Source organism: Oncorhynchus mykiss, chromosome 19 (genome assembly GCF_057628025.1).
Source record: "Oncorhynchus mykiss isolate SJ-2025 chromosome 19, ASM5762802v1, whole genome shotgun sequence".
NCBI classification, from domain to species: Eukaryota; Metazoa; Chordata; class Actinopteri; order Salmoniformes; family Salmonidae; genus Oncorhynchus; species Oncorhynchus mykiss.
Window position 1 is genome coordinate 63,819,170 of NC_143040.1, and position 26,274 is coordinate 63,845,443.

The window sequence follows — 26,274 nt, forward strand, 5'->3', positions numbered from 1 at the left end:
CACAAGATATAAAAATAAGAAGAACACGATAAAGTAAGTAAGCATACTATATACAGGGTCAGTCAGTTTCAGTACCGTATTTACAATGTTCAGGAATACTGGAGTGATAAAGATAGATACACTATATATACAAAAGTATGTGGACACCCCTTCAAATGAGTGGATTCGCCTATTTCAGCCACACCCGTAGCTGACAGGTGTATAAAATCGAGCAACAACATTCTAGACAATTCTTTGCTTCCAACTTTGTGGCAACCGTTTTAGTGAAGGCCCTTTCCTGTTTTAACATGGCAATGCTACCGTGCACAAAGCGAGGTCCATACAGAAATGGTTTGTCAAGATCGGTGTGGAAGAACTTGACTGGCCTGCACAGAGCCAGTCAAGAACGCAGACTGCAAGCCAGGCCTAATCGCCCAACATCAGTGCCAGACCTCACTAATGCTCGTGGCTGAATGGAAGCAGGTCCGCCCACCAATGTTCCAACATCTAGTGGACGCTGTTATAGCAGCAAAGGGGGGATCAACTCCATATTAATACCCATGATTTTAGAATGAGATGTTCGACAAGTAGGTGTCCACATACATTTGGTCATGAAGTGTATGTCACTTTATATTTTATGATGACTTTTTTGGGTGGCGGTACCCCCTAAACCCACTGGGCTCTGTACAGGGCATAAAACAACCACTCAGAGTTTAACAGGTTAAGAAGAGATGCTGGACTGTTCTGGAGTGGCCGTCGAAGAGTCTAGGTCTGAATCACATCCATAACCTATGGCGAGATCTGAAAAAAGCATTTGGGGTAGGGAACCCCTCAAATATTGAAGAGCAGTTTGTGGCTGAAAAGTGGGTCAAATTGTCAGTAGAAAGATGCAGCAAGCTCATTGGTGGATGTTTGTCTGCAGTTCTCTTGGCTAAAGGCTGTGCAACCAAGTACTAGCTCTGGGGTGCCAATAATTTCGTCCGTGCAATTTGTCTTAAAAATGTCAACTCTGTTTAGACATTTTTTATTGGTGAAATTTTGAAAAATCCAATAACAAGGTGTGGTGCACAATTTTTTTATTTTTACATTTGAACTTATTTTAGAAGAAATGGAGAAACTCTATTCATCAAATATCCTCAGAAAACCCACATTGCAAAGAATCCCACACAAGTAGGCTACTCATCCAGCGACAATTTATATCTCATTAGTGGTCGCCATATTCATTTAAACCATAGGATGCAGTTGCACACTATTGACTGAAGAGGTTGAATCTCTTTACTACTGCTGGGAAATAGCCAATGTGTGTTTTCATCCGAATTAGCCTGTGGGGAGTCTTTGTATGGTCATTTATAGTAATTCCATGCATGTGCGTGCACTGCGCATAGGAACACATAGGTTACTGTATTATGCATATACTTGTATGGCATGGCGGGAAAGTTCCGTCTGTCCCCAATTCGCAAACGTGCCCGTGTTGCTAACCTCCCACGCCATGGAGGAATGTCACCTTTAATTCTCCAGGAGAGAGAAAGCCTACTGTCACTCCAATCGATAAATTGCCTCCCTTATTGGGCAGCAATTGGACAGTGCCAAACTCCCGCGCCGTGCGCACTCGTGCATTCCTCTGAAATGATGGAGGTCCATCTGACCTGTCCTTAAGACGATATTGCTGACTTCAGACACATTTGAGAGTTCCATCACAAAAAAAACATTTATTTGGATACTTTCAAAGGATGAGACTAAATGTGTTGTGATGGATAAACGATGATTGAACCATTCAGAAGGTATGTGCCCACATTTATAGCCTGATATATGTTGGTTGCCCTTTCATTATTTTTGGTAGCATACCATAGGCTATAACCTATTTTTGATGTGTTTTTTTTAAGGATAGTTTCATTTTATCATACCGAGGCTATGATAGGCTATCATATTATCAAATAACATGTTGGTCATTATTAGGGACCAGCTTCCATTTTAATACATTTGTTTTGCTTCTTCATCTAATCTTTGAATGCATTATGGCATTGCAAGAGGAAAATTGTAACTAATAACCTCTACAAAATTAGCTTCTTGAGTTTAATGAGAGATATCAGGACACCAGGTACAGGTGCTGCAGGTGTTGCAGAGTCTATATTTGAAAAACTTGGGGTGCATGCCCCAAACGTAAACTTTAAGACTATAACAAGTCAAAACAACTGTATGTTCAATATGTGCAAATGAAAAATAGTTGAGTAAAGGTCAAATAACACCCAGCACAAAGATTTCATATTTATCAATGGGAGTGAGTGAGCAATGGAATAACGGACAACAGGATGAAGGGTGATGGCCTTGTATGACTGATCCCTTTAGCACAGGAATGGCTGAGTCACAAGCCAGTCACTTATGGACACAATGCTCCACAGAGTATGTGGCACAGTATTACCATTATTGTTATCCCACAGACAGGTTTTTGATTGATTTCCAAACAAACAATTTTGGTGTATAACTCAGCTCAGCCACTACCTTGACAAAGCGAAAGTTTAAGCCACAGGGTGTGATAACAGCACAGGTAGGCTATTTCTAGTCAGCTGGGTGGCTAAACTTGAAGAGCCACTAGTTGAAATGACAAAGTTATAGAAAGACAACATTAAATTATTTGAAGAACCACTGATTGCAAGTGTCAGATATAAATACTTAATTTGAAACTATTTTAATTCTGTTCATATTAGGCTTCCTTCTCTCAATGGATGCACACACATCAGGCTAGGAATTTACATTCAAGATATTTACATTTAGAAATGCTTATAATTGCCTTTCCAATTAAAAACTGTGACAGACCCATCCCCGTGTTGTGGTTTGAGCAGGGATGCCCATGGAAGTAATGAAAATAATGCTTTTTGTATTTCATCCCACATACATTGTATGTCCGTTGTTCAAGCATGACAAAGCCATAATACCATTTGCATAAGTAATGTGATTTGCAGCCATTTAAATAAGCCAGACTCTAGATATGTTTGTAAATGTAATTTTCTTTTCATATTTTTTTTTGTACCAACAGCTGTTTGGAAGTGTCACTGACTGAAATTGGTCCTTTTTAATATGGCCTTCATGAAAAACCAATTTGCCTCCGTATGCAAAACATCCAGCTACTCCCTAGTAGGCAGTAATAAAGTCTTGAGTGTTCCCTATGCTCCTAAATTGAATTTAGGGGCGAAAGGATTACATTTAGAGCTTCATGCTGAGTATTGACTTGACGTTGATGTCATGGGGCTGCAATGACACAGTTAGAATACTATGCTGAGCATAACAGCCTCCAATATGACCGTGAATCACTGATTCCCTGATCATTTCTGCCACCGTGTGGAGAAGTGATCTACTCATCGAGAAAATGTGTCAATTTGAATACAAATAACCTGTATCATGCTATAATATTCTCTAATCAATGTTTTGTCACACAAAAATAATCATCCAAAAATTATGTTTTTTTCCCCCCTTCGCAGTGGCTCCAAATATAAGGGAAGGCAGGGAAAGTATGGTAGGGAAAGCATGGTAGTAAGAGAGAGAAAAGGATCTGGATTAGGGACAAAGACATAGTAATGGAGAACGAGGAGTATGGTAGATAGTTCTGGAGCCTAAGAGTTTAAATAAACTGCATGTCAGGACCAGAAGGCTCCTTCAAAATGGAACCAAAGACTGATATGGTGTTGGTAGTGATCTTTCTCAGCATTGTGACCCTGATCACTGCCTTAATGAACAGTGCAGTCATATTGACGATCATTAACACAAAAAAACTCCACCTGCCCGCAAACTACCTGATCTGCTCTCTGGCTGTCACTGACTTCCTGGTGGCCATCTTGGTGATGCCCCTTAGCGTCCTCTACATCGCCACAAAGAAGTGGCTGCTGGGATGTGTCGTCTGTGAGGAATGGCTGAGCGTGGACATGACCTGCTGCACCTGCTCCATCCTGCATCTGTGTGCCATCGCACTGGACCGCCACGGGGCCACCAACTGCCACCAATGCCCTGGAGTACGCCTGCAAGAGAACCCCGCGCCACGTCGCCATCATGGTTACCATCACGTGGACCATCTCTGTCCTCATTTCAGTGCCGCCTCTGTTATGGAGGCACAGCGGGGATGACAACTTCGGCAATTACATCAAGTGTCTCATCAAGCATGACCACATCGGCTACACCATCTATTCCACCTTCGGGGCCTTCTACATCCCAATGGCCATCATCTTCATCCTCTACTACCAGATCTTCATCGCAGCCCGGACCTTGTACCACATACGGAGCTCCTCGGGAGCCCAGTGTAAGAGGAGAGCCAGCAGCCACAACTGCCTCAGTAGCAGTTTCAGTCAGTGACACTTCGCACCAACGTCTCTCTGTGCGTCTGAGCAGTCTGCCTCGGACCCCACGCTAAACACAGAGCTAAATATACTCAAATATGACCGGGGGGGACCTGTGATGAGAGGACCCAGATCTGTGCATCCAGAGAGAGGAAGGCTGCCAGCACACTGGGCCTCATCCTGGGGGCTTTTATCGTATGCTGGCTGCCTTTCTTTGTTAAGGAGTTACTGGTGGGCCTCCGGGTGTTTCATGCCTCAGCACAGGTGTCAGACTTTCTCACGTGGCTGGGATACGTTAACTCACTCATAACTCACTCACCCTGCTCTACACCAGCTTCAATGAGGACTTCAAGCAGGCCTTTAGGAAACAAATATGCAAATATGACTGCTTTCTTGGATATGTCTGGGCTGATTGTTTTTTTTACCCCCTTTTTCTCCCCAATTTTGTAGTTTCCAATTATTAGTAGTTACTATCTTGTTACTATCTTGTCTCATCGCTACAACTCCCGTACGGGCTCGGGAGAGACGAAGGTCGAAAGTCATGCGCCCACCGAAACACAACCCAACCAAGCCGCACTGCTTCTTAACACAGCGCACATCCAACCCGGAAGCCAGCCGCATGTGTCGGAGGAAACACTGTGCACCTGGCGACCTTGGCTAGCGTGCACTGCGCCCGGCCCGCCACAGGAGTCGCTGGTGCGCGATGAGGCAAGGATATCCCTACCGGCCAAACCCTCCCTAACCCGGACGACGCTAGGCCAATTGTGCGTTGCCCCACGGACCTCCCAGTCGCGGCCGGCTGCGACAGAGCCTGGGCGCGAACCCAGTCTCTGGTGGCACAGCTAGCGCTGCGATGCAGTGCCCTAGACCACTGCGCCACCTGGGAGGCCCCCTGGGCTGATTGTTGATTGGCTGTAAACAATATATTAAAGAAGCCATATGTTTTTATACATGAAGAATACATTTTATTTTGGAATAAAAGCTGGTTTCATTCTAACTGAAACAATTGTATTGCTCCTTTATCCAGAAGAGTTCTAAACAGATAATTTACAATAAGTAAATACAGTGCATTTATTTGACGATATGTTAATAAAAACAAAAGTAATACAATACTAAAAGCAATTAGTCTTAATGCTTTACAGTAGCTTATAGAATGAACATTTTGAATCCAATAATACAATTACTGAGTGGAGTAAAGTTATGACTCATGACATTGTTGCTGAGCTAAGAAGAGCCTTTAATGCTCAGAGATTTCATGTGCCATCCTCCATGCTTATTGAGTTACATCTGCCTAGTGTCCAACGCAACCAAGGCCGGGAGACTTAAAAACACAGGTAAACGGAGAGATGAAGAGATACTTCCGCAACTTAAAGGGGCAATCTGCAATTTAAACAATAACAAAGCCCACCCCACCACTGTTTCGGTACAGCTAAAAGATGGTGCTGGAGAAATGTAACCACTCAAATTCATAAACAACAATAGATGCAATAGATACATGATCAACATTATAGTTTTCTCTATGTTTTTAGGCCATAAAGTGTTTGTTTACAATTACATGGAGTATAACAATGGAGTACAACAAGCTTATATTTTGGGTTCTGAGGGGGTATGACAGTTGAGCTAAGCTCATGAAGCATGTATAAGTTATAGTCTTCCAAGAATCAATGGGTAAATCTAATTCATTTAAATGTCCACAATTATTTTCCCTTTGATATACATCCTTTACATTTCCAACTTTCAGAGGTAGATAGATGGATATATTCCTGATTATTCTTCAAGCATTCATGAATTGTCATTACTTATTGTAATTACAGTTGAAGTCGGAAGTTTACATACACTTAGGTTGGAGGCATTAAAACTCGTTTTTCAACCACTCCACAAATTTCTTGTTAACAAACTATAGTTTCGGCCAGTCGGTTAGTATATCTACTTTGTGCATGACACAAGTAATTTTTCCAACAATTGTTTACAGACACATTATTTCACTTATAATTCACTGTATCACAATTCCAGTGGGTCAGAAGTTTACATACACTAAGTTGACTGACTTTCAACAGCTTGGAAAATTCCAGAAAATGATGTCATGGCTTTAGAAGCTTCTGATAGGCTAATTTCCATAATTTGAGTCAATTGAGGATTTGGCTCTCTGTGAGGGTAACATTATTTCACATACAGTATTTATTGCTTGCACACGTTAGCACTGCCGCAGAGGATTCTAGATCAGGGCCAGGGTCTAGCCCTCATGGTTTATTTTAGAAACCCTGTTTATTTCATGAGAAATCTTTCACTTTTGTGTGTACATATTTACTCATTTTTGGGGTTATAATCCAGCATCGAAAGATGAATCAAATATTCAAAGTATTAAAAATTACCTTAGATGTTTTTTAATTTTTACCTTTATTTAACTAGACAAGTCAGTTAAGAACAAATTCTTATTTTCAATGACGGCCTAGGAACAGTGGGTTAACTGCCTGTTCAGGGGCAGAATGACAGATTTGTACCTTGTCAGCTCGGGGATTTGAACTTGCAACCTTCCCGTTACTAGTCCAACGCTCTAACCACTAGGCCTTTGTAATGATTTACAAAGCAAAAGACCATGAACATAAGGTAAACTAATGAACCAATGATCCCGCCTCGCCCCCAGTTGCATAACAACAGTTACCTAGTAACATCCCATCTGTTTAAGGGATTAGAAGCTCCCATCCATAGTCAGGATGGAAGTTTGTTTTGTCTTTCGACTGCAGTGCAGTTCCTTTTTTCATTTCAAGGATTATGAGGCATGTGGCTAAGTGGCCAATGACTTGCACAAAGAGATCACTGATAAAGTTGGAGGGGTTTACCTAATCCCGGTTGAGCACATGGGCAGAGGGACAGCAGTATAAAAGTTCACGATGGGAGCAGTATGCTCTTCACTGAGCACTGAACAGGCTTCCACCAAGAGAAACACACAACAGGTAATGCTTTTTCCATTCAGTATGTTGTTTCTCCAATGTATATTTTACAGTCTTTTTGTGTTTATCAGCTATCAACTTCTGATATGTTAATATGTTGGTTTTGAATGATTTGTTAATTTTTCTTGTCAGATTATTGCCACCCGCCACTATGATGTGCTTGTTGAAATCAATTGGAGTATCCCTCATCCTGTCCATACTTCTGTACATGGCAGACTCTTATCCAAACAGTGACATGCCAAACGGTAAACTTTACGTTACATTACCGTGAAAGTACTGTTTTTGTCCAAATGACCAGTGAGTTATTCTTGGAGATGGCCTACTGTTGTCATTAGAGAATATAAATCGGTACATAACCTCCTTATTGCCAGTGTGTGTTTACAAGGATGAGAGACACACATTTGCAGTACAAGGTGAATAAAGTTTACAGATCAGATTGTTCATTCGATTTTCAATTAATTTATGTCTTCACTATCTTCAGTGGGCTGTGAGGAATGCAAACTGAAGGAGAACAAAGTATTCTCTAACCCAGGCGCCCCTGTCTACCAGTGTACAGGCTGCTGCTTTTCCAGAGCTTATCCAACCCCACTGCAGTCTAAGAAAGCCATGTTGGTCCCAAAGAACATCACCTCTGAAGCCACATGCTGCGTTGCAAAAGAAGGTGAAAGGGTAAGACAATATATTTATCTAATTAAGTGTAAGAGTTGGGATTGATATCCTCAGTTTGATCATCTGACATGAAGACATTCCTAGTGTCATGCACATAACGTGTAAATGTAACATTTAACAACAACTAGAATGAACCAGAATGTGGTTTTTCAAACCATCTCTCTTTCTCTTGATTCTTCTTCTCCTTCTCCTCCTCTCTCAGGTGGTGGTGGACAACATCAAGCTGACGAACCACACAGAGTGTTGGTGCAACACCTGTTATCACCATAAGTCATAAACTGCCTGTGAGGCCAGAAATATCCTTATCGCAGAAGTAAAAGCTTGGCAACAGATACTAGGCATTTTGCACAACTTATTCCTGAAGTGTTTTAAGAGAAATCACATATTAAGAGATCATTGGCTGCATTTAAACAAGCAACCCACTTCTGTTATTTTTTTCAGTATTTGGTATTTTGAACAAACACCTCAACTCTTTTCACATCAGCTATTTTTTCCAGAGTTGATCTGATTAATCAAAAGACCAATTAGTGAAAAAAATATCAGAATTGGGCTGCCTGCATAAACCCAGCCAATGTCATCCACAAAAGGTGATAGTCTGCTGATAATATTTATAGTGCTCTTAATATATTACTGTCACAATTATGAAGTTGTATTCCTGTAGCCTACTGTGTTGATCAAATGTAGACTTTACTATATGAATTGAATACTGATTAAAATGTTTTTCAGTATTTTACCACGTTGTGTCCTCTACTTCTTTTTTTGAGCAACGGATGCCTTGAAGTAAAAAAAAAAATAGTTTCTCTCCCAAGCCACACCACACTCAATAGCCTATGGATCAAAACTCAGGATTTTATCTTCACACAGCTGCCTCAGGTAGGCTTAAAAGGCTGTTACACAGGCAGCCCAATTCTGATATTATTTTGTATTATTAATTTGTTTTTTGACCAATCAGATCAGCCCTGAAAAAGATATGATGTGAAAAGATCTGATGTGATTGGTCAAAAGACAAAATTAGTGGTTGAAAAAAATAACAGAATTTGACTTTAACTGCTGTCTATTCTTCTTCCGTGGATTACCCCAACAAGAGAAGGTCACAAGTGTTTCCCTAAAAGCTGTCTGGGTTTAAACACCTTCTATTGTACAGAAAGTGAATAGCTTAATCAATTGATAGTGACAGAATTAGATTACTTCGCAAGCAAAGTCAATTTTTTGTCTCCTCAGCTATGAAAGGTTATAGCTCAGCTTCTGAGTGTCAAAGAAACTAAACAATGATATATCCTTGTTTCTAGCATAAAGCATAGTGGATCAAAGCACTGTTATAGGTCCCTTTATATAATCAGATCTGCTTAATTTTCTTCAAAATCTTAAGCTAACAAGGGGTAAGTCTGTGTTTTCTGCCATTTTCTTTAATAAACTGTAGGCCAATGGCATACCATCTCTCAATTTGAGTTTTAATTTAACAGCCTTGACACAGAGGTAGGCTATTTAAAGAGTGCATGGTGGGTGGAGGAATTGACCGCCAAATCTATGATTTTAACAGCCTATAGCCTAATTTTGTCTGTCAAACAGGTAGGCCTACCTCTTGTTTCTTAAATAGGAAGAGAATGGCTCCAATGGTTCCAACACAAAGACCTCTTGTTGTTAGTAAAAACGAATTAAAATGGAGATGGTTGAATGAATAATGCCGAATGGAATTTGACAAGTTCCAGCACCATGAACTGCCCATTTCTGATTGATTTTATTGCGGCTCCTGCTTCAAGATTGACCACCACCAGTGGCAGACTGTCATTCAGGGACGGTGGGGCAGGTGTTGTGAGCCCCACATTTTTAGCAATTGTTATTACAAAATGTAAATAAAAAAAAAACATTTTTAAAAATGGGGGGGGGGCTCTGGCCCACCGTCCCTGAATGACAGTCTGCCACTGGTGGTGGTCAATCTTGAAGCAGGAGCCACAGCAAAATACATCAGAAAAGGACAGTTCATGGTGCTGAAACTTGCCTGTTTGGCATGTTATTTTGACATGAATAAGTGCAATATATCAGTTCATTGGCCACAAATAAAATTACTTCAAATCACATTATATATTCAGTAGCGTTCAAAATCTTGGCTAGCAGTCATCATCATGAATCAAGGCGACAATCTACTGGCAAATTCCTTTTAATCCTTGTCATATGAAGATAAATAATAAAGAGAAATTATAGATAAAACGTATGCTCATCAACAATTGGACATAAATATTACACAAGTTGGAAATCTCAAATTCAATAAAGAGTGGTTTGGAAGGAATCAGTGGCTAACTGCAAGCATTGCAAAGCCTGCTATTCAGTGGAGTGGCTGTGAGGTCCCAAATCTGAGATTAAGGATCTGTTTTAAACATTGGCCATGCTGTCACTGAAGCGTGATTTGTGCTGTTGTAACAGTATCATTTTAAACCGTCCCCTCGCCCATACCCGGGCGCGAACTATAGGGACCTTCTGCACACATCAACAGTCACCCTCGAAGCATCGTTACCCATCGCTCCACAAAAGCCGCGGCCCTTGCAGAGCAAGGGGAACTACTACTTCAAGGTCTCAGAGCAAGTGACGTCACTGATTGAAACGCTATTTAGCGCCCACGCTAACTAAGCTAGCCGTTTCACATCCGTTACACTGTGCTCAAAACAACTGTTAATTCGGAACTGCAAAATCTGACTTTAGTGAGTTCAAGACATCTGGAAACTTAGGAAAAACGAGCTACGACTGGGAAAATAGGTTTTGAACTTCCATCCAACTCGGAATTGTAAATCGGGAACTCGGGCCTCTTTCTTGAGCTACGACCTGAAGATTACTCACGTCATCATGATCCAACCATTTTTCCCCCTGAGTTTCCAGTTGTCTTGAAAGCACCATAAATCCAGACAGACTGGAATGACAGACTTTGATAACAAAATTTGCCCACGAAGGACCGCCACGCCACCTTCCTGTTCACAACAATGCTGCTGCATAAATGACGTAATATGCATACTGTAGCTAAGAAAGTAATATTATGTGTCTCACCCTGATAATTGGGTCTATTTTCACCTCTTAATTTCACCTACTGTTCTGACTTTTTTTATTTAACTAGGCAAGTCAGTTAAGAACAAATTATTATTTACAATGACAGCCAATAAATATTTCACTGTGGTTGTGCTCTTCATTGACTGCACTGAAGCTCCTCTGTAATTTCAAAGTCTGGGGTTATGTCTCGACAGAATATCAACAACTGTGCCGTTTCGTGGGCATCCCTGCTCTCATCCAGGGCCAAGGAGAAATAGGTAACATCCTTTACCTTGTCTCTCAATTGCTGTTCCATATTCTCTGCGATGTCTCCAACATGCCGTGTCACTGTTCGTCTTGACAGGGAAACATTTTCAAACAGCTCTTTCTTGTCGGGGCAAAGTATTGCTGCAGAGTCAAATGGCTTGCTATGTTTAGAAATGTTGTGGGACAGTACATAGCTAGCTCTCACAATTCCGTTGTTTGCTGAATGCAGTTTTGTGAAATGTCCTTGCTGCTTTTGCAACTGAGAAAGCAACTCTTTCGATGCATTTGCCCTCTGCTCAGAAGACTTATTCCTATATTTCTCTGCATGCTTCGTCTGGAAATGGCTGGACAAATTGTAGTCTTTCAAGACAGCGATGCTCTCTTTGCACACTAAGTACACAGCTTTCCCTGATACCTTAATACATAAATAGTTCGATGTCCACTCTTGCTGGAGGAACACCCTACATTCATTGTCTACTTTCCTTTTCTTTAAAATCTTTGAAAAACATTTTTTGGCGCAATTTCGAGCTAGCTACTATTTAAAACTGTGACTGTCAGCCTGTCAGTCACTATCTGTCCTCGTGCAGTTGTTAGTTATACGTGCCTTCAAAATAAATGTCCCCCAGGCGGTGGGAGTTAAATCATTGCATAAAGGCGAGTATTCATTTGGCTTTTAATTTGAATAACAAATACATTTTTTCAAAACTTTTCAATCTCAAATTCTTTATGTGATCTGAGCATAATTCCACAGGCCACATTGAATCAAGTCGCAGGTCGCATATTGCCCCGGGCAGGCCTTTGCCCAGGCCTGCCTCATGCCATAGTTTGTACATCTCAATTGTCAGTAGAAACCACATTTGTTTAAGCAAGTCAGCCATCTCAGCTATGTTTTTTTTAGTAAATGTGGCTGAATGAACTGTTTTGCTGCCAGACAAGGCTCCACTGATAGCCAGGTGTAGCAGTGGTAAAGTGTTGGGACTGCTGTTGGGCCCTAACAGTTTGTGGGCACCGTTTGTCACCTTTATAGTGCAATTAATGTATTGTTTAGTGTTGTGTTGTGTGTAGTGGCTTTGCTGGCATGCATCTAACATATTATTTGTTTTGCCTCACCAAGATTTACATGCTAAAAATGCCACTGACCACCATAATGACAGTTACTTGAATCTGTCTTATTGTGAGGTCAATAACTCTGATAAATACATCATAGGCAATAAACATATTGTTTTTAATAAAATAAATTATAGTAGTAGCAAGCTATCAAAGTTGACATCCAGTCTTCAGCAGCATACCACCCTGCATCCCACTGCTAGCTTGCTTCTCAAGCTAAGCAGAGTTGGTCCTGGTCAGTCCCTGGATGGGAGTCTGATGGAAGTGGTGTTGTAGGGATGGTAAGAAGCACTCTTTCATCTAGACTAAAAAAATATCCCAATACCCTAGGGGAGTGATTGTGGACATGGCCCTGTGTAGGCAGCTGTCTTTTGGATGGGATGATAAACGGGTGTCCTGACTCTCTGTGCTCACTAAAGATCCCATGACATTTATCGTAAGAGTGTCCTGGCTAAATTCCCAGTCTGGCCTTCATGGCCACCTAGCCATCCCCAGTTTACAAGTAGCTCATTCATCCTCCTGTAACTATTCCCCAGGTTGTTGCTGTAAATGAGAATGTGTTCTCAGTCAATTTACCTGGTAAAATAAGGGTTAAATAAAAAATAGCTTCATGCTCTCCTTCTCAAATTGAACAGAATATAGGCTATTTTAGGGATTAGGCCTAATCAACAACAAACAATTCTGAAGAAGCATTTGAACTGCCACCGTAGACTACACAGTCAATGGTTAGGCAGAATACGACAACGTTATTGATCAGCAAGAGCAGAGCAGGCAGGGGCTCAGGGTTGGAACATCCATTGCAGTGTGTAATGCAGCCTAGTTGTATTTACCAGCCTCTATCTTGGAAATATAACTTTGCACTGTGCTTCTCCAAGCATGCACTTCGTGGCTTTAGGCTATGAATCACTTGATTGAGACCACACCAATCAATAGCCTATAGGCGCAATTGATATTGCGGCCCAGTACAGAATCAGAGGGGCAGCACCAGGCACACAGCCATAGATAGCCTAAAAAGCAACTCATTGTAAACGCTGAGAAAAATCGACATTTCATCAATTACAAATTACATGACCCTCCCTTGGACTAGATTTAAAAAATAATACTACTAAACCCTCCCCTTGACTGAAAAGGAAAAAGCATGACCCTCCCCCATTTTCCTAACGGTAACCATTCGGTAAATTTCGATCCATCTCTTAGGGTTGGCGAAAAGTCACTTAGAAGTGGCGTGTTTTTAGGCAGACCCTCGCCTCTCCCTTCCCCCCCTTTGCGTGTGCGTGTGCGTGTGCGATTCTGGCAGCGTAACATCTGTGCGTACGCGGTCGTGATTGTGTTGTGAAGATGGCGGAGGGAGAGACAGAGAAGGAATATGCCACAAGAAAAGCTATCGAGCGGCTCCGAGAACGGTTCCAGGAATTGTCTACAACACTTAAAGAAAGCCCGGAATCGCCGTCGGACGCCTCTTTGCGTTTCTGCCAGGAATTCTGCCAGGTCCGCATGTTTTTCCAACTACCCATCCTAGCTAGTTTGCAGCCTTCCATCCAGCTTCCTGGCTGATGATGCGCGTGTACGTTAGCTACAACAATGTAGCTAGCTAGCTAGCTCGCGCTAGCCACATCAGAACAGATATATAAACACACACCATTACTCCCTGTTTTACCGTTTGATTATTGTAGTTAGTAAAATATATACATTCGTTTTTTCCGATATGTAGTTTAATCTATTACTTTGGCATGATATCTTATCATCACTCATTTTCCCCTGCTAGTTGACGTTAGCTAGCTGCTAGATGAATGTTGGCTAGTTAGCTAGTTGATCAGGCTCCTTCATGCTGAGAAGAGCTAGCTTGGTTTTTGTGCGGATTTGCATTCAAATGCACCGGTGTTTTAGGTTTGCACGACACGAAACGAATTTCATCCATGTAAATGTGCATATTTAAAATAGAAATTAAGGCAAATTAACGTTTTTCCATTCGTCCATTGTGTTAGTGGATCAATATTGAGTGTGCCTGTAAAAGTCTAATGTATAGGCCTGGCCTACCAAATACCTAAGTAGTATTTATTTTCATGCAACTCATAGGTTAACTACGTGTGTAAGGTTTTAATTGTTAGAAAAACAATTATTAACTCATCAGCCTGTCAGTTGGTAGGTTTATTCGGTTCTGTGTATTGTATGACAAACCTGCTGGGCCTTGTTTGAAACCCCCCCAGTGCGAAGTGATGCATTTATTGATTTATTTTACCAGGTAAGTTGACTGAGAACTCGTTCTTATTTACAGCAACGACATGGGGAATAGTTACGGGGGGATGAATGAGCCAATTGGAAGCTGGGGATGATTATGTTAGTGATGATGCATGATGCACAATCTCAAACTATCAGGTCAAATTTGGAGATAAAACTGCAATGGTGATTAATCATCTGACACAGATTAGTAACAATATACACATAAGATAGCCTTGTACCATATGTTTTCTTACTAAGAAATGGTATTTAGACAGTTGCAGAAAAAATACTTAGTCACTTCAAGATTGTGTGTTATCAAGTGTTTATTTATTATTTTTTACATGTGCTGTGCAATGTATTGAAATACCATGTTACATTTAGCAATAGCCACACTTTGATGGCCTAGCTACAATTTGAAAGGGCGGTTATATGTGAATGCTTCCATACAGCTTATAGGCAGTGTTAATAAGCAGGGTTTCCCAAACTCGGTCCAGGGTTCTCACCTGGGTGCACGGTTTTTACCCTATCACTACACAGCTGATTCAAATAACCAACTCATTGTCAAGCTTTGATTATTTGAATCAGTTGCATAGTGCTAGGGTGAAAACTAAAATGTGCAGGACCGAGTTGGTGAAACCCTGATGTAAAGCATAGTACAGAGAATTTTGGACCAACCTTGGTGATACTTTCTCAATTCCCGACATGGAAGACAATACATATTCTAAAGTTATATATTTAGTTGCAGGGGTTTTGTTTTAAAATTGAGAAAATTCTTAAAAAAAAAAAAAAAAAAAGTTTGCTCCATGAAGTAATCCAACAGCAATGTGTACGCCGCCATCGTGTCTATTTCAACTCTTCTCACATTGATTGAGACAGGTGGGTGTCCACTCCAAAGTGCTTCATGTCATGATTACATTAGTCTCTCTCGATCAATGAGAAGATTTTTAAATAGACAATATGGCGGCGTACACATTGTTGGATTACTTCATGGAGCAAAGAATTCATTGAATTTAATAGCGGAGCCTCTTCTAAATTCAAATTAACCCACTGCAACTAGACATGGACATTTAGCAGACGTGTTGTCTTCCAAGTCAGGAAGTTAGAAAGTATTTTTTCTGCGCAAAGGTTGGTCAAATTCTCTGTGCTATGCTTTACACTATCTACCTTATAACAACTGTATGGAAACGTTCACATATCGCCACCTTTTCAAAGTGTAACTATAGAAGAGCCACACTCATTTGCGCAGAGATTAGGCTTCCCCTTGAATGGGAGAAGGGATGACGGACAAGGAAAAGATTGTCAGTACTTGTAGTATTCAAGCTTGTCTCACTCAACTGAATATTAGGCCTGCATCCTACATGGTTAGCCTACTCACTACTCGGTGTGGTTTAGCCTATTATAGGTTACTACATGGCTTCCAATTGGCCCTCACTATAGCCTTGATTCAGCAGCCCGACTTATAGAATTTAAAGCAGCATCCCGTATACTGCTCGTCTAGCAGTGGTGGAAAAAGTACCCAATTGTCATACTTGAGTAAATGTAAAGAAACCTTTAATAGAAAATGACTCAAGTAAAGGTCACCCAGTAAAATTTTACTTGAGTAAAAGTATTTGGTTTTAAATATACTTAAGTATCAAAAGTAAAATTATAATAATTTCATATTCCTTCTATTAAGCAAACCAGACTGCACCATTTTCTCTTTTTTTTTAAATGTATGGATAGCCAGGGGCACACTCCAACATTCAGACATAATTTACAAACAAAGCATGTGTGTTTAGTGAGTCCGCCAGATCAGAGGCACTAGGGATGACCAGGGATGTTCTGTTGCTAAGTGCGTGAATTGGACCATTTTCCTGTCCTAAGCATTAAAATGTTCTGAGTACTTTTGGGTGTCAAGCAAAACATATGGATTAAAAAGTACAATATTTTCTTAATGAATGTAGTAAGAGTAGTCAAATATAAATAGTCAACTACAGATACCCCCAAAAATAACTTAAGTAGTATTTTAAAGTGTTTTTTACTTACGTACTTTACACCATTGTCGTCTAGCTATGTTGGTTCATCTTACTTTTTTAATCACAGTAATAAAGAGGTTGTTAGCAGTCCAACAGTCTTCATTACATTGGTGATTGACATAAATATTCCTACCAGGAGACTGCACTAGGAATCGTATTATTAGCTGTTCTCAATGTTATATTTTAATGGAATGTAGCGTAATTTACCTAGAAGGACTAATAATTATTGCAATTGTGCAATTACACTTTGTATGGTAATTGTTAAGGAGTTAGCTAGTTGAAGAAATACATTAATTTAATAGCAGGCACTAATCAGCTTGCCATGCTTTTGTTTGCAGATCCTTGTGGAACATGCAGGTCGATGGAAGGCTGAGGAGGAGCCGCTGCCTTTACTGGAGGTGTACACAGTGGCCATACTCAGTTATGCAAAGGCCATCACCTGTCTCTCCTCCGAATGTGAAAACGTGCCACTCGTACTTGAAAACCTAGGACTGTGAGTACTCAAAGATAAAACGTCAATATCTGATTTACATGCATGAATGCTTCATGGAACCAGCTGTGCAGTTTTTCAGATGGTAGTAGGCCTATGTTATTAAATGACAGTGAGCATTCCATTTTTATTAGCGCAAGTGACCAATACAACTGTACATTGCCCCACTAATTTGACAAGATAAATAAATTAGGCTTCGTGTATATGAGCTGCGGCAGAAGGGGGTAGTGCTCCTTTAATTTTACAACTGTAGCATCATTAGCATGAACCAAAACAAACTCATTGAATGACCCTGTTTTACTTGCAGGAGCTGTGTGGAGCTCCTGCTCTCATTGCCTGAGAGTGTCCCTGGTGCCTTATGGGAGGAGTTCCAGTCCTGTGTCAAGGTTAGTCTCCAGTGCTGCTCTATTTTTCTTCGAACAGCAATGTTTGTAATGAGCCTATTATGCCAATTATCTTTTGAAAAATAATGACTAGGTGACCCAATCAAAGTAAAAAATATATGATATGTGCATGCATTGAAACATGCACATATCACCCTGTTTGACATAATTAGTTAATCTAGGCCTATGTTTTGAAAAGTTTAGTTTTTTTGTTGTGCATAGCTCTAAAGTATTAAGTTATATGCTCTCCTTTACAGTCGGCACACAGCCTTCTGCAAAAACATGGGAACACACAGCTTCACATGCTATCAGCTATGGCACAGGAGCCTGGCGTGTGGACCAACACCACTTTGTGCAGCATTCTGTCTAATGAGATGCCTGAAATTGACAGAGGTTAGTTTTAACCTACCTGTGTAGTTTTTTGTTGCAAGAACACATGAGATGACTGATTTTTAAATGTTGTGGTGACTGCTCAGTAGTGTTATTTGTAATCGTGTTCCCTTTTTCTACTCCCCAGTTCATGAGTTCCTGCAAATGGAAGGTCCCACACTCCTTAATATGCGAATAAAGCACCTTATCAAACAGAATCGAGCAGAGAAAGCAGCTGTCTTAGCGAAGATGTGCTCAGAGTATCCAGAGTATGAAGGAAAGGGGAACTTCAAGCAGACGTACCTTGTTTGCCTGTGTATGACAAAAACACAAGAACAACTCATGCAAGAGGTGAGTGGATAGCATTTTTTACATCAAGTCGTTTAACAGACTAGTGCATTCAAAAAGGAGGTTGAACAAGGGCTTGTCTTTTTAAATTTTTTAAATGTAATTTTTATATATAAACATTTGAGTCATTTAGCAGACACTCTTATCCAGAGTGACTTACAGTAGTGAGTGCATACATTTTCGTGCTGGTCCCCAGTGGGAATCGAACCCACAGCCCTGGTGTTGCGAGCCCCATGCTCTACCAACTGAGCCAAACTGATGGAGTTTTGATGAAGAAATGAAATGACAAACTCCAGTTGGATAATGATGAATGAAAATAACCCTGATGGAAAATCAACTGTGGGTGACTGTAGAATACCATAATTATGACATGTTATCTCTGGGTCAGATCATGCAGGTAGACTGTAAGGATGGATTGGAGATGATTTGTAACCTGGAGTCGGATGGGGATGAAAAAGGAGCCCTTTGTTTGTGCTCTGCATTCCTTGAGCGGCAGCTTCTCCAGGGAGATGTGTATTGTGCCTGGTGAGTATTGCCCTCTAATTTCCATTTTCCACTTGCTTTGTTTAATGTGGATGTGACGTAATTTGTATTTATTTAGTTATTTTTTTCCGTGGGGTGGGGTGTAACAGGTACAATATACATTTCTCTAAATGTTTTTCTTGAAATTATATGAAAGGTACATAAATACTAAGTATGGATCATTATGATCATTATGATCATATTACAGAGTTAGAAAAGTAATAATACATTTAGTATGTAAAGGAGACAAAAATAAGTGAGCCAACCTCCTAATGGATGTCGTATGTCGACGACAAACTTATCTCTTGTAAAGCCCTTCATGTGTGACAGACCAATGATGATACACTTTTCTTTTTACAGGGAGCTCACACTATTCTGGAGCAAGCTTTTAATGCGGTCAGAGTCTTCAGCTGATGCATTTCTTGGTCAATGCAGAAAGTTGGTTCTGCTTTCCAGGAGCGTCTGTCATATCCTCTTCCTCATCAAGGTTATCCAATCGGAGGTGAAATTCTTGAATGTGTAAAATTTTATAGGTTACTGCTTGTATATACCATGTAACGATTTATATTCTCATGACTGACTTTGGCTTTATTTTTTCTCAGGTTGGAGAAGTGGGACTGCCGGTGTGCATTGAAATGTGCATTCAAGCTCTACAAATGGCATCCAGTGACAACACGGACAGCAGGACCACCATCTGCAAAACTATTTCCTGCCTTTTGCCCACTGATTTTGAGGTGAAACGGGCATGCCAACTAACAGAGTTCCTCTTTCAGCCAACTGTGGACTCATATTATGCTGTTGAAGCACTCTATAATGAACCTGATGAAAAGCTTGAGGACGAGAATCTTCCAGTACCCAACTCACTACGCTGTGAGTTACTGTTGGCCTTGAAGACACAGTGGCCTTTTGATCCAGAGTTCTGGGACTGGAGAACCTTGAAGCGCAATTGTTTGGCATTGATGGGTGAGGAGGGATCCATTGTGTCATCTATCGACACTCTCAATGACGCAGATGAGGGACTTGAGGATGATGCAGCAGAAAAAGGTCCAGAATTCAAAGACCTTGAGGACTTTATTTTGAATACTACAAATGAATTGAATGAAATTGCAGATGAAAAAGAGAAAAATAGGGAAGCTAAGAAATTAAGGGAGAAAGGGTTTGTATCTGCAAGATTTAGGAATTGGCGAGCCTATATGCAGTATTGTGTTCTATGTGATAAAGAGTTCCTTGGCCACAGGATAGTCCGCCATGCACAGAAGCATTTTAAAGATGGGGTCTACACCTGTCCAATTTGTGCTGACAGCTTTGACACTAAGGAGATTCTTGAGCCACATGTAGCATCCCACGTGAAGCAGTCTTGCAAAGAGCGACTTGCTGCTATGAAAGCAACAAGGAAATTGCCCAAGCCAACACAATCTACCAGTAGTCATTGTAATAATTTTAAAGACGGAGCTGTGGTGAAGCTTGAGGCAGAGACCATTGTCAGTCCAAATGATGCTCATTCTCTGGATGGAAATTGCAACAGTGCTGAAACGGTCAAAGTCAGTCCTCCAAAGCCTGTACAAACTAAGGTCAGTCCTCAAAAGCCTGTACCAACTAGATATGAAGCAGAATTTACTGAGGATTGTGTCTGCCCTGTTACATACTGTCAGAAGGTATTCAAGTTTTTTCGGAGTCTTGTAACGCATGTAAAAGCCCACAAAAATGACGAGGAAGCAACACGTTTTCTGGAGATACAACGACAGAAGGTTGTGTGTCAGTATTGCCGTCGGCAGTTTGTGAATTCCAGACATCTCAATGATCATTTGCAAATGCACTGTGGCGCTAAGCCATACTATTGCATACAGCTGAATTGCACAGCCAGCTTTCACTGCAATTCGGAACTTCTCATGCACAAAAAACAACACACTGACTTTAAGTCACAGTGTATGTTTCCTAATTGTGGAAGGATTTTCAACGAGGCCTACCTGTTGTATGATCATGAGGCACAACATTACCTTACATTCACTTGCAAAATAGCTAATTGTGGGAATATTTTCTATTCACAGTCCCAGCTAAATTTGCATCAGCAGAACCATGACACTAATGAAATGCCCGTCGCAAGTGAGAACAATCCTATACCTGAAATAGAACCTTCCACCCAGTGCTCCGCTAGGCAAGAGGAAACCTGCTCTGCCTCTGTCAATCTAGATCAGAAGACGGCACAGGATTATGTGACGGAAGAAGTGGTTAAATCAGGTTCGTCAACAGTTCCTGAGAACCCAAAATGCCCAATGAAAATAAAACATTCAGTCGAGAGTATGTTGAGCAGTTCTGTTGTCAATCCCAGAAAGGAGTTTCGGAAGTGTTATGTTCCACTGATCAAAACTAAGCTGGGATTGGAGAATGCAAAACTATCTCCTGTCGTCCCACGCCAAGAAATGATAGCAAATCATGTGGATCCCCAATATCACTGTGGAACAAATCCTTTGAAAGGGTGCCCAAAAGAGGAGCAGAATAACAGACCAACTGAAGCTGTTCAGAAAGTGTTACCACAGGCCTTTCCTCCACGAGAAATTAAGAGTGAACCCCCATTTATTCTACATCCATATCAAAACACTCCTGCAATAACTGGTAGAGATGAGGATGAGTATAGTTGTCCACTTGAAGCATGTGACCGCAAATACAGTACCTCCAAAAGTCTCTCCCGACATGTAAAGAAAAACCATCCAGACATTTTTGAAGACTGGAAACTGGCAAAGAAGTACAAGAAAGTTGTCAAAATAACTTCGAGAAAGGTTCCATCAGTGAACAAGACTTCACAGGACCCAGAGAACAAAACATTACTTCATCAAGCACCACTATGCAGCAATAGTGGATTACAGCAGTTTGAATATCCGGTGGCATGTTCAAATTTACCTGTAATTTGCCCCGTTTGGGAAACCCCCCCAAACCAGACTGGTCTAATGCAGTCCGAGATGGGTGACTCATGGACATCTACATTGAACGATTGCTATGCAGAGGTCTTCCATCTGAATGAATACCCCAATAAGAGCATAACTCCTTGGCAATCAGAACCGTATCAACTGTTGGAAAGGGGCAGAGAACATACACCAGCAAATATGCATGATAGTGCCATCCAACCCATTAAATCAGAGTCAAGTCTGATGAATCAGATGTCGGAATATGTGTCAAGCTCTCTTATGCTGGATAATGGAGGACAACACTATGGGATAACTAATTCTGGGGATAATGTTGATGTTTCCCTAATGGGAAAAAACTATTCCAGTATGTCTGGCCAAGAAAGTAACAATTTGTCAGCTGGAGGTTCCCATGCTTCATATGTCCCAAATGAATATGTCCTTAATTCAAGGGCATCAATAGACATTCCAAGCAATGCAGTGAGCCATGATGGCCAAGTAGCACCAAGAAACACAGTGGAGATGACCAACATGGAGGATGTAACTCATCTTACATCACCCAATTATGAGAATCAGATGAGCAGCTCTGTAGATGAAATGCTTCTTAGTCCGCATGCTTCTATCCAAAAAGATTTATCGTACAACGAGGACACTCATGCAGAACCTGAAGCTATCCCTGCAGACGAGAAGATTGCTGATCATGAGACACAGAAAGTAAAACGCTGCAGACTCAGCAAGAGAACGAAATGGCCTGCTATCATAAAGGATGGCAAAGTCATCTGCCGAAGATGCTTTAGAGAATTCTCAAGCACAAAGTCTCTCGGAGGTCATCTTTCAAAACGCTCCCAGTGCAAGCCATTAGTTGAAATGGACTTAACGGCTGATTTGCCTATGTCATTTCTCGACTTTCTCAATGACCCAAATGTTCCTGAAACTGGATCAATATACAACATACTAAATGGTGAATTCCCACAGGAAGGTGTTGGTAATCCCTCCACGCCAAATCCTTCTAATTTGTCACAAAAGGAAACCCAAAAACCACTGGATTCTCAATCATCAAACACTTTTCCTTCAGTTTCGGCCGGTAGACAATCCAAACTCAGCCCAAATAAAACAGTGTGGATAGAATTGAAAGAGTCAAAGAATTATGCTGGCAGTCAGCAGGATGGGGAGTCAAAAGGCAGTCTTGCTGAAAAAAGGTCAAGTGCAACTTCCTTTGCGGCATGTCAAGATGACAAGGTTATAGAAATTCAAAATGCCCTACAAATGTTGGATTTAGTTGAAGCTGCACATGAGAAAAGTTTGCAGGAAACTTGTTCCTCAAAGTACAGTGGCAGCCAAAGCAATGCAATCTCAAGCTATAATGTCATGCAAAAAGATAATGTTCAAAACACGACAACAAAAACGATTGTCAAGAAGGAAGACCAGAATCGTGACAATGGCCCCAAGCCGTTCAAGTGTGAAATGGATTATTGTGAATATGGGTTCATGACAAAAGAGGCATTATTCAGACACCTTGGTAGAGTTCATGATTACACCATTGAGATGATTGAGGAACTCAAGAAAACCCCAGTCAAATTCTCTCCATATCCTTGTTACATTTGCCCAAAAACATTTACCAGAACCACAGGCCTAAGAATTCACTATGAAAAAGTCCACCACCTGACGCAGGCAGAGATGAACAAGTTAAAGGTCGGAAATCGCAAAAAAAGGTCAAGCAACCCCAATATTGAAACAGAGGTAGAGAGTAGTCATGGAACTGGATCTGCAGTTGTGTCAACTTTCATCAAACAAGAGCCAATTGATATTGACACTGGCTGTTCAATTCAAAGCACAAATCAAGACGGCCATGCACAATCCTCTGAGATCATTACAGCTGGAGATGCAGTTCAAGAGGATTCCATGCATCAATTAACAGTTGAGAGAGTGCAATCACCACAAGATACCTTGGATGACTTGGACAAGTCATTTTACGAATTAGAATCACCATCAAAGACCAGATATACCAAGAATGAGACATTAATGACAGCCTCACAAATTAACCACACTCCAGTGTTGAAGCAAAAATTAGGTCAAGGTGACACTGCGGAAAGGCCAGCTGCACGTTCCGATGCTAGATCTTTTAGCCATGCAACAGAGGTGGCATCCAGCCAGGCTGTGAAACCCTCACCAGAAAAAGCAAGTTGTTCAAAAAACACAATATCCAAAGATGAGGTTCATTTCCAAAGGAAAGAAAAGGTTCAGAAAAGGTTGGGGCTTCAACTGTGTGACGCTGACAATTCTTTCAGCCCATATAGGCCCTACCGTTGTGTTCATGAAGGATGCGCTGCAGCCTTTACCATCCAGCAAAATCTGATCCTTCACTCCAGGGCTATGCATCAGTCATCCCTTCCCTTGTCTTCAGGAGACCTTGATACTGTAAAGGCTGTCACTGGTGAACAAGCTGCTGAAGTGGAGAATAATGAAATCCGATGTCAAGTGAAAGACTGTTCAAGGATATTTCCAGGGATTACAACCTTGGTGCAGCATTACCTATTGCTTCATAAATTCACTCGAGATAAAACCACTGCTATGATGTCAAGCCTCAATATCGGGACATTCCAGTGTGACCGGTCAGAATGTACACTCTCCTTCACCTCTGTGGAGAAATACATTGACCACATCAAAAACTTTCACAAGGAAATAAACATCTCTGAGAGAGGCAGTGTGGATCAGACTTTCAAGTGTGGGTATGATGGCTGTGACCGGGTCTACACTACAAAGTCAAACCTCCTTCGTCATGAGATGAAAAAGCATAATTTAATTTATATTCCCAGAACACAGCAACAGAGAACAACATGCGTCAAGCCCAACAATGGCAAAGAGAACAATGAAAACGCAGTCAAATTGAACAAGAAGAACACTAAGAAAGATGACGGATCGCTCGACCACTGGACTAACTTTGGAAAACCCTCTCTGAAATCTATGGATGAGGCATCTGCCATCTGCACCCAAAAATTATCTTTGCAATATCCATGCATGATAAAAGGCTGCGACACTGTTGAACGGACTGAACGGAATATATTCAAACATTACACCACACATGGCCTCACCGAGAAATATATAGAGGATCAGAGAAGCCAGTTTATGTTCTGTAAAAAGTACCCACGCTCAAGAGTCAAAGATGCAAACAAATCCGAGGGTATGTCAACAGACTCCTCTGAGGAGTCGGACCCTGACGAGGATGAGCCTGAGACTTCAGAGACCAACTGTCAGAGGCAAGAAGTGTTGGATGGTGATATTCAAGCAGAGGCTAAACTTTCAACTGATGAGATTTCTGAATCCCAGTATTTTACTTCAGAGGTCAAAAAGAGGGGTTGCCCCCGAAAATCAGAGCGGAGAGCATTAGCTTGTCCGGACAGAAGGTTGACTCTGAGAAATCGGCCGGCAGATAAAGTTCACCAGTTGACAGAGGCTTCGGACCAGGGCTCCACTGCTTCTCAAGAGGAAGAAAGCAAGGGCGGTGTTGCACTGGACAGTTTCCCGAAGTTCCTGGATACTTCACCACCGACCCACACTCCCAAAAGAAAAATTAGTGGAGGTTCAAGGAGTGAGTTGCCATTAAAACGACAGCGTACCCTTAAGCAGAAGACCGCTAATATTATGTCCGCAACACCTGATGAAGTTATTGGAGCCTGTCAAAACCTTGTAGACTTCAGAAATCCTCAAAATCTTCAATCCGTGAACAATGTGAAGATTGTAATGGACAAAACCTTTTCCAACGGTGCTGATCTTTTGCTAAAGCAACTTCAAGATATGCGACCCATGGTTATAATACAAAAGTGGCTTTATAGTTGATGGATTGCTCACAGCCTGATGCTTTTATTTTCGACTAACTCAGGATTAGAAAAGTAACATGCTGCAAACAGATCTGTTAATATTGTATCAGATATCCAATGGTAAACAGTTTTGACCATTAGACAATTGAAGATGGAGTATTTTCTACTTATGACATGTTATTGTTGATTTTAAGTTTGGATAATGTATGTTACTCATATAAGAACCAGGTAATCTGTAGGGAACATAGACTTTAGAACATGTTTGTATTTATTAGGCTTCTAGTACTAAAATTGTTTTTTGCTAAATTGATAATTTTAAGGAAAAACAAAAGTTTTTATATATCCCTATGGGATTTTATTTTTTGTTTGTATTTATTTTATTTTTAAACACTATCTGTAATATTTACATGTCTTCCACAAAGTGTTCAATAAAATGTAACTGTTTGCTTTTATAAAAGTTGATGTACAGAACTTTGTTTTGCAAGTTATTTATTTACATTCAGTCATTATTATAAAGCAACTCTGTGGAGAGCCGATTTGGTGTCAAATGTAGCAGCTGGTTTTAAGACGCATCAAGTTCAAGACAGCCATAACCCTTACTGAATCCATAAGAGCTGACGTTTAATTTGTCATGGATGTATTTATTCAGTCACACCTGTATTAGTTTGAACCCTGACGCATTTTGGTGTAATTTTGTTATTTTACTATCAACCTCTTGTCTCATAAACTAGCAGCCTCTACATGGTTTTCAGCGTGTTATTGTTATTAAGTTGTGGGCCAAATTGGGCGATCCTCTCCCCCTATCGGTCTCCTTGCAACCTGTTCAAGTTCCGCAATATATTGCAACTCACTGTTGGAAAATTGCGAGCAACATATCCCAACCGGCCGGCAGATGG

At 40.9% G+C, this 26,274-nt stretch overlaps 2 protein-coding genes, 1 non-coding gene and 1 pseudogene across 3 annotated transcripts; 3 read left to right on the forward strand and 1 right to left on the reverse strand.

The window, feature by feature from the left end:
- The first annotated feature begins 3,604 nt into the window (after positions 1-3,604).
- LOC110498386 (5-hydroxytryptamine receptor 1E-like) lies at positions 3,605-7,340 on the forward strand (annotated as a pseudogene).
- Positions 6,999-8,657, forward strand: LOC110498128 (glycoprotein hormones alpha chain 1). Its single transcript, XM_021574729.3, has 4 exons — positions 6,999-7,258; positions 7,388-7,500; positions 7,737-7,924; positions 8,127-8,657. The coding sequence occupies exons 2-4, from the start codon at positions 7,407-7,409 to the stop codon at positions 8,199-8,201; spliced, it is 357 nt and encodes a 118-aa protein (XP_021430404.1). The 5' UTR covers positions 6,999-7,258; positions 7,388-7,406; the 3' UTR covers positions 8,202-8,657.
- Positions 8,658-13,464: 4,807 nt separating this feature from the next.
- On the forward strand, positions 13,465-25,849 carry LOC110498129 (zinc finger protein 292). Its single transcript, XM_021574730.3, has 8 exons — positions 13,465-13,801; positions 16,887-17,041; positions 17,346-17,424; positions 17,679-17,814; positions 17,939-18,141; positions 18,527-18,663; positions 19,021-19,162; positions 19,263-25,849. The coding sequence occupies exons 1-8, from the start codon at positions 13,652-13,654 to the stop codon at positions 25,395-25,397; spliced, it is 7,137 nt and encodes a 2,378-aa protein (XP_021430405.3). The 5' UTR covers positions 13,465-13,651; the 3' UTR covers positions 25,398-25,849.
- On the reverse strand, positions 18,325-18,394 carry trnaa-cgc (transfer RNA alanine (anticodon CGC)). The gene has a single exon. It is a non-coding gene; the product is annotated as a tRNA-Ala (tRNA).
- Positions 25,850-26,274: the final 425 nt, after the last annotated feature.

Coding starts and splice junctions, on each gene's coding strand:
- LOC110498128 (XM_021574729.3), top strand. CDS start 7,407: ATGATGTGCTTGTTGAAATCAATTGGAGTATCCCTCATCCTGTCCATA. Junction 7,501..7,736: donor AAACAGTGACATGCCAAACG/GTAAACTTTACG, acceptor CACTATCTTCAG/TGGGCTGTGAGGAATGCAAA. Junction 7,925..8,126: donor TTGCAAAAGAAGGTGAAAGG/GTAAGACAATAT, acceptor CTCCTCTCTCAG/GTGGTGGTGGACAACATCAA.
- LOC110498129 (XM_021574730.3), top strand. CDS start 13,652: ATGGCGGAGGGAGAGACAGAGAAGGAATATGCCACAAGAAAAGCTATC. Junction 13,802..16,886: donor TCTGCCAGGAATTCTGCCAG/GTCCGCATGTTT, acceptor TTTTGTTTGCAG/ATCCTTGTGGAACATGCAGG. Junction 19,163..19,262: donor TCAAGGTTATCCAATCGGAG/GTGAAATTCTTG, acceptor ATTTTTTCTCAG/GTTGGAGAAGTGGGACTGCC.